Source organism: Parasteatoda tepidariorum, chromosome 7 (assembly GCF_982258835.1).
Source record: "Parasteatoda tepidariorum strain Cologne lab strain chromosome 7, Ptep-v5.0, whole genome shotgun sequence".
NCBI lineage: Eukaryota > Metazoa > Arthropoda > Arachnida > Araneae > Theridiidae > Parasteatoda > Parasteatoda tepidariorum.
In genome coordinates, this window is record NC_141761.1 from 113,504,744 (window position 1) to 113,523,068 (window position 18,325).

General features: G+C 29.3%; 1 protein-coding gene across 1 annotated transcript in view; it reads left to right on the plus strand.

The window, feature by feature from the left end:
* The window catches only part of LOC147807405 (zinc finger Y-chromosomal protein 2-like), a 63,017-nt gene extending 59,670 nt beyond the window's left edge, over positions 1-3,347 (plus strand). The window contains exon 6 of the mRNA XM_087168929.1: positions 3,088-3,347. Within this exon, the coding sequence (XP_087025055.1) occupies positions 3,088-3,347 (260 nt within the window). The remainder of the gene's footprint in view (positions 1-3,087) is intronic.
* Positions 3,348-18,325: the final 14,978 nt, after the last annotated feature.

Sequence of the window (18,325 nt, forward strand, 5' to 3'; positions counted from 1 at the left end):
ATTTTTTAATACTTTTGAAATACCAAACAATTTTGGACTATGAACTAGCATATTGCTTAAGCATGAATTTTTTTTTTTCTTCTTCTTAACGGCTGGCGCTGAACCTTTTTTCTTCACCTCAGAAAATGCCGGAAGTGTTGCTCCTTTAACGTTACCCAGTGGGCGCCTGTGAACCTAAGTCACGGAGGCGAACAACATTACCCACTCCACAATGCTACCAATACCCGTTTATAGGGTGAGCCACATTCATACATCACACAACAGAGAACAACACACAGAGAGGGAAACATCCATGCCCTGAGCGGGATTCGAACCCACAGCCACTGGCTTCACAGTCAGGCAGGCTGACTGCTCTGTCATCTGGCCAGAAAAACTTGAATACTAGATTATTATATTTCAGTATCTGGAGTGGCATCGCAAATGGATTAAAAAGGAACTGTGAAAGCTGCTCTTGGGTTAGATGTAATCCCTAGTATAGATTTCATTTCTTTATTATTTTTTTAAATTTGATTTTTTGGCTTGTTCTGAAGCACATTAACTGAACGAATCAAAATAAGGAAATGTCCTAAGCCACATATGACAATATTTACGAGCATGGATTCCTATCCAGTTATAATCCCTTAAGTCTCCTAGAAATTTGTCACAATATTAACTCAACCTCCTGTTATATAAAATGTTTTAAAATTTGTACATTTCTACAAAAAATAAACTAAAAATATCATTCTAAAAAAGTCTGTAGCTTTCACTGTAAAACTAATTCATAATTTGAAATCCCCACACTGTAATTAGGCAAGATGAGGTATTTGTATAAATGCAAAAAAAAAAAAAAAAACGTGTTCCCAAGTGGTTGTGTTTCTTAGTCACCAAAGTGCTCTATATAGACCCCCAGGGGTCTATTTAACAAAAAAGGGGGTGTCGATCTGAGCCAGGGGGTTGAATGGAGGTCGAAGAAAAAACAGTTCTTAATGCGCAAATCACACATACCTAACTGAGTATGTAAAATTTGTGAATTCTTTTATAATTGACTTGATATCAGTTTCTTTATAGAACATTAATTAATAAAAGTATATTTTTTTGGGTGAAACAATAATATCATATGTCATAATAAGTCATATGCATATGTGCGCTTGTTCAAATGTCACGTGTGACGAGCATTGACCTTACAAACGAAAATATCATACGCAGTTTCAGCTATCTTTGCTAACTGTGAACAGTGTTGAATATTTGTAGTGTCATTATTAAAACTTTCATAGTTTCGGATAATTAGTTATTGTTTCGCTAAAACCATTAGTTTAGTTTAGATATCAATTTTAGTTATAAATACATGTAAAAAAGAAGGTAACCATTAATATGGATTAAAACAGCCTGCGACAAAACTATAGCACACTTTGTATTTTTTTATGAAAATTACAAAATTTTTGAAAAGTATTATTTTAATCTTTAACTGTTCTAAAGAATAACAATTTTGTATGAAATAAGTTTAATTTAATTTCCAAGTTGTAGTAAACAGCAATACAACAACATTATTGCTATTTACTAACTGAAATTGAATTAAACTACACACATCAAATTAAAATAATATCTTCAAAAATATTGCGATTTTCGTAAAAAATTCAAAGTGTGCTACAGTTTTGCCGTTGTTTAGTCTGTATATTATACAAATTTATTTTTAATTTATTTATAGAACCCTAATTGAGCGCACATTTCCAAGCTCCTATGTGGTTGAAGCCGGTTTCAGTCACGTAAATTCAATCTTAACTAAGTACAGAAATAAATTAAATGTGGAGTTTCGAGGGGTTAAGATTAAAATTGACCAATTTTGATCCCAATGTAGCGAACCATGCAAAAAAACACCAGGTACACCCATCTCATTGATTAAGCAATAAATCTGTAGTTACTTTACTTATTTATAATTGCTTATTATTTAATAAATATTAAGGTATTTAATGAATATTAAATTTCAACATTAATATATTTTTCTTAAAGCTATTGTTACACAATGTACTATTACTTTAATAAATGTTTAAAATCATAAAATAAATGTACAAACACAGTATCTAATAGAGTTTTATTTTAATTAACAGAAAATTACTTTTATAGGGGTTGATGGAGATTTCGAAAAATTATATAGGGGTCGAAAATCAAAAAAGTTTTGCGACCCATGAATTAAACTGTGTTTTCTTTGCAATAGGTAGTAGTAAAACAAGCTAAAAAGAATGCATTAAATTCAATCGTAAAACTTTAACAGTAATTATTATGCATTGCTTTAAAAAGTTTGTTAATAATTTAATACTTTTATAATGACTGATTAATATTACAGTGCAAGTTTTTAAAATAAAATTTATTTATTACAATAATATTATTCGAGTAAATTTCTTGCACAAAAATATAGTGGAATGAGAAGGAAGCAAAAAGAGATGCAATTATAGATAATGTTCAAATATTGTTTAATAATGTCGAACGAAAAAAAATTATGATTCGAAAAATAAAAATTTAGATTGTATTGATATTTTATAGGTCTTTTTAAAGTAGTTATGATTAAATTTAACGTATCAATAGCAAGGAATAGTTTTTATTGTATAAGAAATTAAACAAACTAATTCTAATAACTTTTATTCTGTAAAAAGAATAAAAAAAGGGAAACAATCAAATTACTAATTATTGATATTGTATTCTCTGTGCAGTTATTATTATAGAAAGGTTGATTGATATTGTTAAAGAATTTATAATTTAAAAAAGAGTTACATTACATTGAAAAATTATTAATATTGTAATAATATTTTGTGGCTCTTTGATGTTAATGTTGATTTGTTTAACTTAACCTTATAAAGATCCATATTTTTTATGGTTAAATAAATTTGCATGATTTAATTTAATTATTAGGGGAATAATTTTTGTGAAATAAGAGAAACGAAATTTATTCGCACAAATTATTGGTTGATATTGCACAAAAAAAATTTTAAAAAAAATTTAAGTAAGCATTTATATTATATCGTAAAATTATGTCAATTTGTTTTTGGTTGTTTTTATTTAATGCTGCTTTAATTCTACCTGTAATTTCACAATTTTAATTTCTTTTTTTTACAGATGACGCACAGTACTACGATATTGCCTCTGATAGAAGCCCTCTTTTAATAACTACAAAATCTGTTATTGGTAATCGTAGTTGTACAATTCATCGCTGCAGTATTTGTGGTTATTCTTCTTTTAAAACTTCTAATGTCATAGGACATATTAGGAAGCATACAGGTGAAAGACCATTTACTTGTCCTAAGTGTGGGAAGGCATTTGCTCAGAAAAGCAATTTGAAAACTCATATCATGCAAATGCATTCTGATACAATTTGAGACTCTTATTTTCTTGAAAACATGTGATTATGACTTGTGATAAAATTTTGTTTTTTCTTAACTTTGTCAAAAAAGCTTTCTGCTTTTGCAAAATTTGGATTGTAATACTTCTGATTCAAGAGTTCTAAGGAAACTTAACTAATATGCATTCTGACCTCTAATATACATTCTGATACAATTTGAGATTCTGTTTTGTTGAAAACGTAAGATTACAGAGTTGCTACTCTACAGGGAAAAATCTGGAAAATATAGGGAATTTAAAAATCTCCTAAAATAACAGGGAAAGTGCAAGAAATTTTGATTCTTTACGAACTGGGAAAATAAGGGGAATTTTGTTTCTTATTTTCGTCTTTTAAAAAATAGTGACCTCTCAAATCGTAGTCTATGGGATATTTAAACATGATATTTCAGCTATACTAAACTATTTCATTTACAGTAGCATTATTTAAGTATGTTCAGCTGTTCCTTTTTATTCCCCTCTAAGTTTTTACACCAATTAAAACTAGAAAATATAGTTAACCCAATATAGCTCACACAAGAGCACAGTAATTGCTGTGTTTCCTTTTAATATACAGAGATGATTGTGCTCCGGAAATCCAAGGTTCAGAAGTTTCAAGAAATCATGGATCACATTTATATTTAAAAATTTTTGTATATTTTATTTAATAATATTAGAACTAGAATTTATACTTGGCATCTCTTTCATTTGTAAATATTTTTTCTGGTAGAATAATGTATGTGATTAGAGATAAAAGCAAACTATTTTAAGTAAACTAAAAAATAGTGAGAAAAAGGAGAAAAAAACTTGTTTAAGTTTTTCGATTCAAACTGTTGCTTTTTTTTATTATTTTTTTTAAGGAAAATTGTAGTTGTGTGTTTATTAATAATAAATGTGATTAGTGATAAAAGTAAACTTATGCATAATTGTTAATTTAAATTATGCTGTGTATAATTCATTTAGAATTTCATGTTGTGAAAATATCAATGATTTAAATTTATTTTGACATTAATTTTTTGAAATACAGGGCTGATTGTGCTCCGGAAAAAATCCGGATTTCCGGACTTTTCGCTAACAGTGATCCGGAAGTTTCCGGAGATCGAAGGTCCAGACGTTTCAAAAAATCATTGATCACAGAAGTTTCCAGAAATCAAATTTTCAAAGGTTGATCTTAAAAACACAGTTTATTTTATTTCTTTGTAAGGGAGAGCCAGAGATATACTTTATAAGCTTATATTCATGATTAATATTCATTTTTTATCAGTAAATAGTTGTTATAATCATAAACTCAAGAAAGAAAGACCTATTTGTAAATCTTAATTACTTCTCCAGGTCATCATCGATATGTATAAATGGTATGGGTGTGTGTAAAATTTTAAAAATATTTTAAGTAAACTAAGAAATATCAAGAAAAAGAAAAAAAACCTTGTTTAAATTCTTTTCTAATTTTTCAATTTAAAATTATTTTTTAACTCAAGAAATTTTCCGGAATTTTGACTTGGGCTCACAATCACCCCTGGAAATACGTCATTGATGATTTTATTAAAGAAATTTTCAGGATTTTTGAATTGGGCTCACAATCACTCCTGAATATATTGTGTATAATATGTGCAGAGAAAAAACACGGGGAATTCTTTTTCCTTAGATTTGAGTGGCAACCCTGGATTATAACTTTGTTTTTTCTTTACTTTGTGAAAAAGGTTTGTTTTTACAAAATATGGATTGCAATACTTTTTAAATATCTATTTAATGTGGCTTAACAAGAACAAAAAGCATTTAAAACGTGATAAGTCTTATAATTCATTCATGTGTTACTGTATTTTGTGTGTCTAAATAAATTGAATCCTAAAAAAAGCTCTGATTTATTTCCAACAAGTAATTTCTGTATAGTTGCTTTTGAATTAATATTAAAAATGTCATTTTCTTAATATTCAATTGAATAGACACATTCAAAAGAGATTAAGTTATGCGATATATATTATTTAATGTCATTGCATTAGTTTACTTACAGGATGTTTCACTGCAAAAGGTGTAAACGACATAAAAATAGGTGGCAATAACATAACCTTGTAGGATTCAAACTGCTTGCGACAAGTAGAAGAATATGCAGGCGATTCTGTCTAGGTGCTAGGTCACCAAACTTATCACTGCTAGGATGAAATTAATTCCACTGGAAACCTTTATGATCTTCGGTTGAACACCTGTTGCTAGCTGCCGAACACGTCAGAAACGTTTTAGAACATAACTTCCCTGCATCCTCACTGTGAAACCTGTGTTTCTGGTTAGAATTTTGAACACCTGTATCAAGTAGTGGTTACTTACTTGCTCCTTGGTATTACAGTCCATGTTAGACCATGACTTGTCTAAAAGTTCTACTTTAAAGTCATCTGTCTTGTGTTTTTATATAAATTCTTATTTTTTAGGCCTCTCTCAACCTCGTCATTCCTCGTCTTCTTCAATCTTTTCGGCTTTCATTAAAGATCTTTTTTAGCCAATGTCAATATCTCATTAAGATTATTTTTGTTACACTAACATGTTGCAGTTTCTGTTATTTCATTGTTTTAACCATAATTCATGTAGAAATAATTTTGATCCACATTTAAAACACAGTATATAAATTGTTTACTCTTAGTTTGATTCATATTAATACGAAGTTTAATTCATATTAATAGAAAGTTTAATTCATATTAATACAAAGTTTAATTCATATTTATACAGTGGAAGGCCGCTTTTTACGTTTTCCATTAAACTAGCATTTAAAAACGCACAATGCGGGAAAGCATCAAATCGGGATAAAAGAAATTAAGCATATTTTTCAAAAATCAACACTTTATAAGAAGAACTATTACAAAAAAATGTGAATTATTTACTTGTTTTTTTATACTATTTCAACAATATCCCACTCAATACTAACAATTGTTTGCAAAAATGCTTTTGATTTAGATTTGCAAATACTGTTTCAGAGTTGCTTTGAAAGTCTTGATCAGTTGTGAGTATGCCCTCTGATATTTTTTACTCCATCACTATCATAAGAAGCAAACATTAAATCAGATATTGAAGGGATTATGTGTCGCAGTTAATATGCCCGTCATCGTCTTTTGGAGGATCTTCTGCTACACAATTTTATTCTGTATGAGTAATTTTCTCATTGGAAAAGCCTGCTTTTTTAAACCCATTTCTAATATAGATTAGTCGAAATTGACCAATTCTGTAAAAATAAAATCTAAAGCTACCAAAACATTAAATTTTGCTTTAAAAGCATCTTGCAGGTCAACAGAATTAAGAAAAAGAAATGATATCCTAACCAATTGTTCATTTTAATGTTCTTTCAATTATCAGTTAATCCAAGATTCAAAGTAATGATGAATGATTCAAGGGATTCATGATAAATAGAAAAATTCCACTCACAAATTTTGCAATTTAAGCTTTTATTCTTCTTTTACTGAAAGTCCTGTGCTTTACCCATATCACCTCTCTCCTGATTTTAATCTGGGGGTAAAATTCTATCTCACAGACAGAAGCAAAAAAAGATGGAATGAAAAGGATCTCGAAAGAACTTTAAACAGTTGAGAAAAATAAAGAAAGACAAAGCTTAGAAAAAGATGGTGTGGGTTTTGTAGAGAAAAAATAATTTTGATCTGTTAGCAGGGATGAGATTTTTCCGCTTTTTAGCGGATTTCCGCCTTTTTCACTTTTATCTCTTGAATTTCAGCTTTTTATCAAAAATTCAGATTTTCTAAAAATTTCACATTTTTTGATAAATATTCCGCTTTTTCAGAAAATTCAAACTACATAGTTACCAATTCTTCCTCATTTTTACTTATTTTAGCTATTTTCTCCCCTTTTACATGCAGCAAATGAGATTTTCCGCATTTTTACCCGCCCGCCAGATAGCTCCGATTTTCGTAGTTCAAACGACGCTGCTTCTGACAAGCCTTTTAGAGGTCCCAAGCCTGGAACCTGCTAATATCCCGATTCTTATTCACACGATTTTAATATTTATTTATTATTTTCCTAACGGCAGGCACTGAACTTTAACGTTTTTCACCGAGGAAGATGCCAGAAATGTTACTCATTTAACGTTATCCAGTGGGCACCTGTGAACCTAAGTCACGGAGGCGAGCGACATTACCCACGCCACATACCTGGGGCCTCCCTGGCCGAGCGGTATCGCCGGTCCAAACGCTCTGTTAAGCATGGAGGTAGCGGGTTCGAATCCCGCCGTAACTCTGGATGTATTCTTTGTGATGTCTTTCTCTGAATTGTTCTATCTGTATTTTCTACTTGACAATGACTTATAAGCCTATATATTGAGCACACAAGTCAGCAAATGTATGTAATTTCAATAAATAAATAAAACCACATACCTGTTTTACAGGGCGGGCCACATTCACACAATAGAGAAGAAAACACAGAGTGAAACATCCATGCCCTGCGCCGGATTCGAACCAGCAGCCAATGGCTTGCAGTCAGGCACGCTAATTACTCAAACATCGACCGGCACGATTTTAATATCAAACATAGCTTTTCAGATTTGCGTGATATAAAAGTTGCATGTTGCGATTCTTATTCACTCGATTTGAATATTGTACGTTGCGATTCTTATATACGAGGTTTAAAAATCCGATATTGTGATTTGTATTTACGCCTTTCTAAGACCAATGTAGCGATTCGTATTCACGCGAGTTTAAAATTCAATGTCTTGATTTGCTCATGCGGTTATAATATCAAACATTAATTTTCGTATTTATATCTGATTTAAAAATAAGACATTAAAATTCACATTCTAAAAATTATGCATCATAATTCTTATTTATGCAATATAAAAATTACGCATCATGATTCGTATTTACGCGATCTAAAAATTATGAATCTTGATTTGTATTTACACTTTTTGAAAATTCTATATCCCAGTTTGTATTTTCTCATTTTCAAAATCGTATATCTAGTTTCATATTCATGTGATTTCAAAATCCATAATTGTTATTCATCTTCACGCAATTTTAAGATCAACTATCACGATTCTTGTAAGAAGTAAAAAAATTTTTTAAAATTAGTTACTATAAAGGTGACTGTTTTTCTAACGACGATTATTAGTATCAACATCTGAGAAACTGGAAGGGAATATATTCAAAACTAACATTCTGTGCTTTCAAGGAAGAAAAAGTAAGATTTGTCACAAAATGTTTGAAGATGGACTAACGACAAAATATAGCAAACATAAAAGATATAGCAAACAAAAGCAATCACTTAAAAAGTGATTATTAATTTTTTTTTTTTTTTTTGGAAAAGGAGTTAATTAACTCATCATCAAAATTTTAAATTATAATTGCTGTTATTTATGCTATAAAATGCAAAATTCTTATCAAATGGAAAATAATTATCTAAACAGTTGCTGATTGCCATTTAATTTTTCGAACTAAAATAGCAATTTTGTATGTTAAGGAGTTACTATATATTTCTACTTCACTGTTATTGATATGTTTCACAGGGCTCTAGTTAGAGTAGACTATAATATGAACATAATGATTCTGCCCATTGTAGTTTTTTTTCCCCAAAATAATTTAAAAAGTAATATTACTGATACATTTGCTATAAATCACATAACAGTATTTATTAAAAAAAATAAAATATTTATGTATATACTCAGTAGTTTTAATTTGCTAAACCAGGTAGTTTTTCAAGTAATAAGTCTCTTATGTGAACTGAGGAAAAATATAATTTCTAGCTTTATTTTTTCAATTGGTAATTTTTATTTTCACTAAATGTTAAGTATCAATGTAATCATTTATATAATAATAGATTAGTACACAATTGTATGTCAACACATTATTTATTATCTTAAACTGTCTGGAATTTATTATTGAAGGGTTGCGCTTCCGTAAAATTTACTAGTGTAGAAATTCAGCTTTTTTGCCTTATGGCTAATCTCATCCCTGTGTTAGAAAAATGTGAAAAAGGGGACTCTCTTAAAAAGTGTAACTTAAAATGGGGATTATTTTAACGTTATCAATATAAGCAATTTTCATTAACCAGCCGACGTAGAAAGCGGGACGACATACATAACGGACTATGTAAAACCGGGGTTCCACTGTATCATGAATAGTTAATAAAAAATTTTGTTTTGCAATATACATCAATCGATAACTGTAAAATACTCAAGAAAAATTTCTTCTTTGTAGGTGTTCCTAATACTCAGTTGTATACATCATCTGTGCAGTTTCTAGCTGGGCATAACTATCACCTGTATCACTGTACTTTATGCAGCTATTCTTCCTCCAAATTGAGTCATGTGAAACAGCATATACGCAAGCACACAGGCGAAAAGCCCTATAAATGCCCCTTCTGTAAAAGGTCTTTCACTCAAAAATCTAATATGAGAACTCATACTTTGATATTTCATGCAAACAAATATATTTAAATGGTAATCTATTGACTGGAGTTCCTGTAACTAATTTAGTTTTAGAGTTACGGCTTACGGCTAACATTCTAAGATTTATTAACCGTCAAAGTTTGCTAAAACGAAGTACAAGTGTTCTAGAACAAGGAGCCAGCTACAAGGTATCTTTATTTTTTTTTCTTGCTCGTAAAATTACTCTTAACTATTCAGAGTATCTATTATATACAAAATGATTTTTAATTAACCATATATTTTGGGAAATAACTGAATTTTAAAATTTATATGGTAGCCAATTTATGTTAACTAAGCTGTTAATTCTTTTAAAAAAATTAGTTTTCTTGCTGAGAAGTTATTTCAAGTGGAAAATTTTACAAATGAACTAAGAATTAAGCTCTTTTTTTTTTAATTTGAGAAGCTGAATCAATCATAGACATATCTTTAAAATTTTGCAGGGTCAGCTTTATATTCTATCAATCCCAAATATATAAATTTTATTTACCTGATTTATTTCAGACTTTGCAAAACTTCATACTTTGTGAAAAATCAATTCTTATTTTTTTAGAATTTGAAATTGCATTGGAATTGTATTCCTTCTACTAATGTTTGAAAATAAAGTTTTTTTAAAAAATAAAATATGAATTAATGCAGTTATTGACTTTGTTTTTTAAAAAAATAAGAAGGAATAAAGAGCCTATTTTAAAAATAAGAAATATTTTGCTGAATCCCTACTCACAATAAAATTTTTTGTTAAAGGTCTATTTTTTCGATAAAATATTTGGTGTTGTGCCCATATTGATAAAACTTTTTGTGAAGAATTGATTAATGGTCTCAAATTTTTCCTACAATAATTTTTTTTTCCTTTTTTGTATTGAGGATTATAAATGATAAACCACATATTATTAAGATTGTAGGAGTTCCTAGGGTTGTGCAAATGTTTAGCTCTATCCAGTTGTCCAAAATTTTTAGCTATTTTTGTGTAGTTTAGTATGTCCTTTTAACGGTTGGTAAAAAAACGGTTTTAAGGTTGGTAAAAAACGAAACATAGCTTGATACAATTAAGGTGGAATAAGAAAGGAAAGTTTGGGAAAAACTTCGCCAAGTTTTGTAACCAACTCTGTTATCTTCTTCTGCAGCCCAAACTGAGCAGTTTTCAAGCTGCTCATCTTAACCCTCTAATTATTATAGATATAGGATCTCTAGGTTATACAGAAGTGAAAGAACACTTTTTTTACACTTTTAAAATTTCATTTTCTAGAAGTTTTGTGTATCTACTTTTCTATTTATGTTACCATAGTACACTTATCTAATATGTAGTTGTTCGGTGCCAGAAAAGTATGTTAAGTTGGGTTGTTTGCTGGAAAATATTGTAATCTGTTTTTAAAATCAAAACTTTTAAATTAAAAGAAAACTTTTAATATTTAAAAGTGATGTCATACAGAAAATTTTATGTTCTTTTCAAAAAAAATTAAACTCAAAACACTGTTTTTAACAATAAATGAATATTCAGAATTTATGTTTTTTTTTAATTGTTGCTTCTTGGTGACCTTTTTTCTTCAACCCTCTTTGTTTATGGATTTTGGCTACAAAAAATAACCATTAATTATGGACCTTTTTTATACCCTATGATTAAAAAGTTTTTTTTTTTTATCATTATATTGAAAATATTATCAGATGGTTTTCTAAGCTAAATTCAAAATTTTCTATTTCTAATTTACAACTAGTTAAAAAACAATATTTGCATTTCAAAAATGCAATATTGTGAATCAGGATTAGTAGGAATAATTAATAAGTATATAAAACTGTAGGACTTTTAAATCATTGCATATCAGTATGTGAAATTCCAATTATTAGATTATATGATTTAAAGGTACTCTATTTTATTATTACATATTCATATTTTTTGCTAGTTATGCATAAATAATTTAAACCTTTTATGTACGCATAAAATGCAACATTGCTTTTAATTATTATTAAGTTAGAACATTGCTCATTAAAAAATTATAAATTTAAAAATTACTGTATGTGTTTCTTTATAGAATATTGTTTTATATTTCTGTTATAAATTTAAACCATTTAAATTCTTTTTTAATTTAATTGTGAGATTTGTTAGATATCATGTTTCAATTTTTAATTGTATAGAATCATAAATAAACTAGGTTGAAACAAATATTTTTTTAATTAATAAACTAGTTATTTACTTGCGTCAAGTATGAGATTTTATTTATAAAAAATATTGTTTATTTGCACCTCGCCTTAAGAAATCCCTTATTTCTTTTTAAATTTACTTAAAATTTAGTACATATATTTGAATAATATTTATTTGAAACATTATAAAAAATAAGTGACAAAAAATCAGAAAGCAGGTGACAAATAAGTTATCAAAAAATAGGTGACAAAAAATCAAAAAACAGGTGACAAGTAGGTTATCAAAAAGGTTAGGTACAAGTAGGTTATCAATGAAAACGTGTTTTGACTCATGTGCACCCCACTAATCTTTCTGCTTTTCTCTTTTTTGTCGAATTTAATTTAGATAATTTTATTTTCATGCAGTGTAGCCACTTGTTTTGGTGTAGTATAGACACCTGTAGCTTTTGTGGCATTAAACTCTTCATCAACTCTTCGTATTCAACCCAGGGTTTGGTTTTTAACATGAAAAACTTGTTTTCGACATGACATGTAAAAAATCTGCTGTTAAGTGTAACAGGGCTGATTGTGCTCCGGAAAAAATCCGGATTTCCGGATTTTTCGCTAACCGTGATCCGGAAGTTTCCGGAGATCGAAGGTCCAGACGTTTCAAGAAATCATTGATCACAAAAGTTTCCGGAAATCAAATTTTCAAAGGTGAAACTTAAAAACACAGTTTATTTTATTTGTTTGTAAGGGAGAGTCAGATACTTTATATTCATGATTAATATTAATTTTTTATCAGTAAATAGTTAATATAATCATGAACTCAAGAAAAAAAGACATATTTTTTGTAAATTTCAATTACTTCTCCAGGTTATCATAGGTATGTGTAAAATTTTAAATATATTTTAAGTAAACTAAGAAAGATTGAGAAAAAGGGGAAAAAAAACCTTGTTTAAATTATTTTCAATTTAAACTGTTTTTTTTTTTTTTTTTACTCAAGAAATTTTCCGGAATTTTGACTTGGGTTCACAATCACCCCTGGTGTAATAAACTTTTATAACTGTCTTTAAACAGCCCACCCAATTTTTGGGCTTACAACTAATGTTCCACTCCTTAGTCTTATAATTTTAAACCCAATCCAGAAAACAAGGGAATTCCTAAATCAAGTATTGGGAGAAATTTGCCTTCTCGGAGGACTTTTTGAAGGAACTAACCCTCATCTGCTGTAAATGGAGAGAGACTACGAGAACCTTCCATGGTTAGCCTGACAGCAAGGGGACTTTAACCCATGATGTGTCTACCACTGAGTATATTTCACGTCAGCACTGAGGTCAGTGCGAGCCAGATGCGGAATTCGTATCGAGCAGCCATCACTAGGATTCAAACTTGGTTCACCTCATTCGAAAGCGAACTGTCAAAAACTTAGAGCAAGTTTTTTTCCCTGTCATTGGCAACATTTACTAAAAATTTAATCATGCTCTCATTAATCACTAATTAAATCATTAATTGTGTTGTATGTATATATATATATATATTTGTATGCATATATATATGTGTATGTATATATCAAATACCATCATAAATGTTATAATTTTGTTATGTTAAAATGAATATCAGTGTTAATAGTTGTTGTATATTATTTAATTACTTCTATATTATTACAATTATTTTAAAAACAGTTCATGGCATTAGCCTTTATTATTAGTGTACCTTTCCTGTAATCGAATTTTTGAACCCGGAATCTTTTGTTTTATTTTTGTTCTCACATTTTTTCTCAAAATTTTCATTTTCACACAATTTCTGCTTTAAATTATGCTTAGCTAAAATTGTGATCTATATGACAAACACAGCCATGACTACTCAAATTAAAAAAATTAAAAAAAGCGTGTGAAATATTTTGTTAAGGAATTTTGTGTTCTTGAAATAAAAATGCCATTTTCATTGAATGTCAAGTTGAGACAAACTTGTACATCCAATACCCAAAGAAATATATCTTTTTTTAAGTAAAAATTAAGAGACTTGCATAGCAGAGTAACTTTTACTCCTGAAAATATTATATTAGCTTTATTTTCAACATGAAATATTGCAGGTAGTTAGTTTTTCAAGTTTCAAACATCAAACTTTATCTAGTACAAAAAATCCATAATTATGATAAAGAGTAAAAATACCTATTGAAGTTTTATAGCACAGATGAAATTAAATTGATATTTGTGGAAACGTCAAAATATAAACAAGAAGAGAATTTCCCTCATTGTCTATACAGCTTAGAATTTTTATACTGTTTTTGCACTCTTCTGCATTAATTTTTGTTGCGACTAATATATTTCTTACAATCAAACCTCAATCTGTCATTCCCGCATTTTTTGTTTTCCTGTATTTATCAGTACCGCCATTACGCATGGGCACATCCAGGCAGTGCCTGGGGGCCCAAGGGACTTAGCAGGCCCTTGAGAATCTAACTCTTTATAAATTGTATTGAGAAAAAAAAGTAACAAATAAACTACATTGCCTTATATATTTTTTAAAATAAATATATTCCTTTGTATGAAGTCTGCATTTTTTTCTCTACAGATCGTGATTATCATGCAAACAGCAATAATTTGAATAGTTTGTCATCCAAAAAACTTAAAAAGGCAGCCGAAATCTATTTTTCTACTTTCCAAGGATTATTTTAGGTGCTCGTTAAAATTTTAGGTACTTGGGTATTGAAAGATGTTTTAATAACTGTTTAGTTTGACAAAATAATTCATACCTTTTGAATCTTTTTTTTGTATACCTTTATGCTTTTTAATTTAATTATATATGAGAAGTTATTTAGTTTTTAAACATGGCTTGTTATACTGGTCTAAAACATCTTTGTGCCCTGCATGCTACTAAGATATCCCTGGTATTTATCATCTTGTTTTAATGATCCTGTCACAAATATTGCTCTTACAGTATAATATTACAATAGTTAAATTGTTTTTGTAACTGATTTGATTGTAATTTAAAAATAGTTTTTGAAAAGGACAAATTCCCTCATCTATTCTACTGATATTTAAGAAAATATTCACATTGTTTCATTTTGAGAGGAAAAACAGTAACTCTTCATGGTAGTGATGAAGAAGAAAATGGGGATGCATTACAGTTTGGGTAAAACATCTCAAACAACACGATTAGTGTTTATGAATTAAGTGATGAAAATTGTAGTGTTGCTACAACTCTCTTTCCTTTTTATGACTATCAGTGAGCCTATTTCTGACTGTTTTAGATAGCCTCTCTGTAAATAAATTAAGCAGTTTTGGTCTGCCAATTTTTGTGTAAGGTTTGAGAACCTGTGAAGAGGGGCAGGAGAGAGGTGAGGAAGAGAGGGGGAAGACTGGACTAGCTGGCAGAAAAAGAGGAAAAAGATATTTTTTGGTAGAAAGTTCTGAAGAATAAATATACATCTACCCTGAAACAATTGCTGCAACAGGACTGAACAATTAAGATATATCCAGCGAATAATATCCTGATACTTACAAATAGTCTATCAGCTCCTCAACATTTCAAGCACGTGTGCAAGATAAGTGACTTTAGATTTTATTAACTCCAGCAGTGATTCCCTTTTCTTAGAGATTCTTCAAATCTGTTTGTCACATGTTGATTTAGTATAGTACAATTTGTAATGACCTTATTTTATTATGCCACATGGTCAAATTTATTTTCATGAGTTAATCTTGATAATTGAGTTGATCATCATTAAATGTTGCTTAAGTAAATTATATCCCTTGTGATCATTATTTTTAGACAGATATTTTTATCTTACTTTATTTGTATGTGTTGGTGATGATTTGGGATAGGCCTTAGTTGTAAAAATGTATTAGTACTAAATTGTAACAATTGTCCCACTATACTTTACCCAAATTGTCACCACAAAATGTTGTAACTTTTGGTATTGTTGGTTCACAAAATAGCTGAAGAAGCAGTACCAAGCCCTCACGGAGCCCTTGAGATTCATATCTTTTATAAATTGTATTAAGAAAAAACTAAGAGCAAACAACATTGCATTATATATTTTTCAAAATAAATATTTTTTCGTGTAAAAAGTGAGCATTTTTTTTCTATAAATAGTGATTGATTATCATGCAAACACCAATAATTCGAATAGTTTATCACAGGGAAAGCTTAGAAAATTAACCGAAATCAATTTTTCTACATTAAAATGAAGCTTTTAGGTACTCAACTAATTTCTCTAAATATACTTGACAATCACCAACTCCGTTTAAAAATACTTTATTTTCTGTGCATTGAGTTTTTGGGGTGATAAAAATGTGTTTAAGTTTGTTAAAATTATTGCAGAAGACCTCAAAGCATTTTGGAACAATAAGGATTTTTCTGTATTCACACAAAAATTCCAAACCTGTCAAATGTGCAAAATTTATTGCTTTGTTTGTAAAAAGAAGCATTTAAACTGAAATATCCAAATATTTTTAAATAAGTAAATGATTGAATTTAGCTTTCTTTTGCTTTGTAAATATTTTTATAGGAAGCACATTTTTTTTTCTTTTAAATTTTTTTTTAGTTATTGTAAATTTCTTAATTTGCATGGAATTATTCTCATTTATTTACAAGTCATTACTTGAAATTACATGTTGAGGTACATTTGTCGTTAACTCATATCTGTCATTTATAATGAATGGTCTCGGGAGAATTGCTCGATTAAGGTTTCACTGTGTAAAAGTTAAAATTTTTCAAATATGTGTTAATTTTGTTACCATATGATAATTCAAACTTATAGGATTTTTCGTTTTCAAGCATCTTTGTGCAATTTCAATCATAATCATTAATGGCAATAATTGCTTGTTATGGACATAGGCCTTGACAGTAGAGCCTGATTAAGGCAGGGGCAGTTGCCTCAGGCCCCCCACATCATAGGGAACCCCAAATCGAATAGGAAGTTTATTTTACGTTTCCTACCTTAGTAAACGTCTTTTAAACAAACTATCAGTACAGTGTAAAATCTGTCAGTTTTTTGTTTGCTTCTTTATTAATCTATTGTAAAAACGCAATCTAAATTCCTAAATCCATGGCTTTCTAGGGGCGAAATTTAGCTGAATTAAGATGGACAAATTTGGCCAGTCAAAATCCTGTATTTTTACATATCGCAAAATGTGATATGTTTTCAAAAATGCAGGCTTCTAATTGGCTTAATTGGGCCATCGTAATTGCGAAAATTTAGCTGAATTCCACCTTCATGTTAGCAAGGATTAGGATACAAACTTTTTGCAACTAGAGGACAAAGTTAACAATCAGAAAACAGCCTTCAGCATGATGAACATAGAATTGTCAGAAAATCAATAAAAAGGAAAGAATGATTTTTATCTGACCATTGGAGGGGGGGGGGCGCACTTTATTGCTATTTAGGTTCTAGTCAACTTTCTTGTTATCAATAATGAGGTGAAAAATTTAAATACCTCCATAAAGTTCGGTTCTTCATTACTGAAGTAGGTTAGTAGGCTAAGTCGGGCCATACTTGAGAGAAGGTTGAAGTACTTATGAAAATATTCTGTATTTTGTTTCTCAATTTTGCATTTATGCACTCTGTTACATTGTATTTTGCTAATCATAGCATTTTTCTCTGCATACTATTGTTACCATTATTCAAAATTGTGTCCAGTGTTAATTTTGTTATCATATTATAACTAATACTCAAATTAATAAAATTTCTCATTTTCAGACATCTTTGATTGTGGGCTCTATACAACATCCATTAAGGTCATTAATGGCAATAATTACCGATTCCATAGTTGCATGATTTGCAATTACACAACTTCAGATGCATCACATATTAAACAGCATATTAGGAAACACACCGGCGAAAAACCTTTCAAGTGCCCATTCTGTGAAAAATCTTTCTCCCAAAAATCCAACATGAATATCCACGCTTCAAAATATCATAAAAATGTATTGTAGCATTTTTCGTCATAATTGTTTACATAAATGATGTAATGTGATAATTGTGTTAATGTACCATAATTTGTTTAAAAATATATCATTGCTTGTTTAAAACGTTAACTACTTCAAAATATTGTAGGATATAAAATATTTACATAATCCATCTGTTATTTTGGTGCAGCTGTGGCAATAATGGTGTTTTGCGTGTATCTTTTCACAATAATTATCTAATCTTTCTCCCAAAAATCCAATATGAAGATCCACGCTTCAAAATATCATAAAGATGCATCGTAGCATTTTTTTCTCTACTGTTTACACAAATGATGTAATGTGATCATTGCTTTAATGTATCATAATTTGTTTAAAAATATTATGTCATTGCTTGCTTAAAAGCTTTGTCACTTCAAAATGTTACAGAATATAAAAAATTTACACAATCCATCTGCTATTTTGGGGCAACTGTGGCAATAATGGGATTTCACACCGGTCTTTTCACAATAATTATAGCACAATCATAAATGAATTATTTTGTAT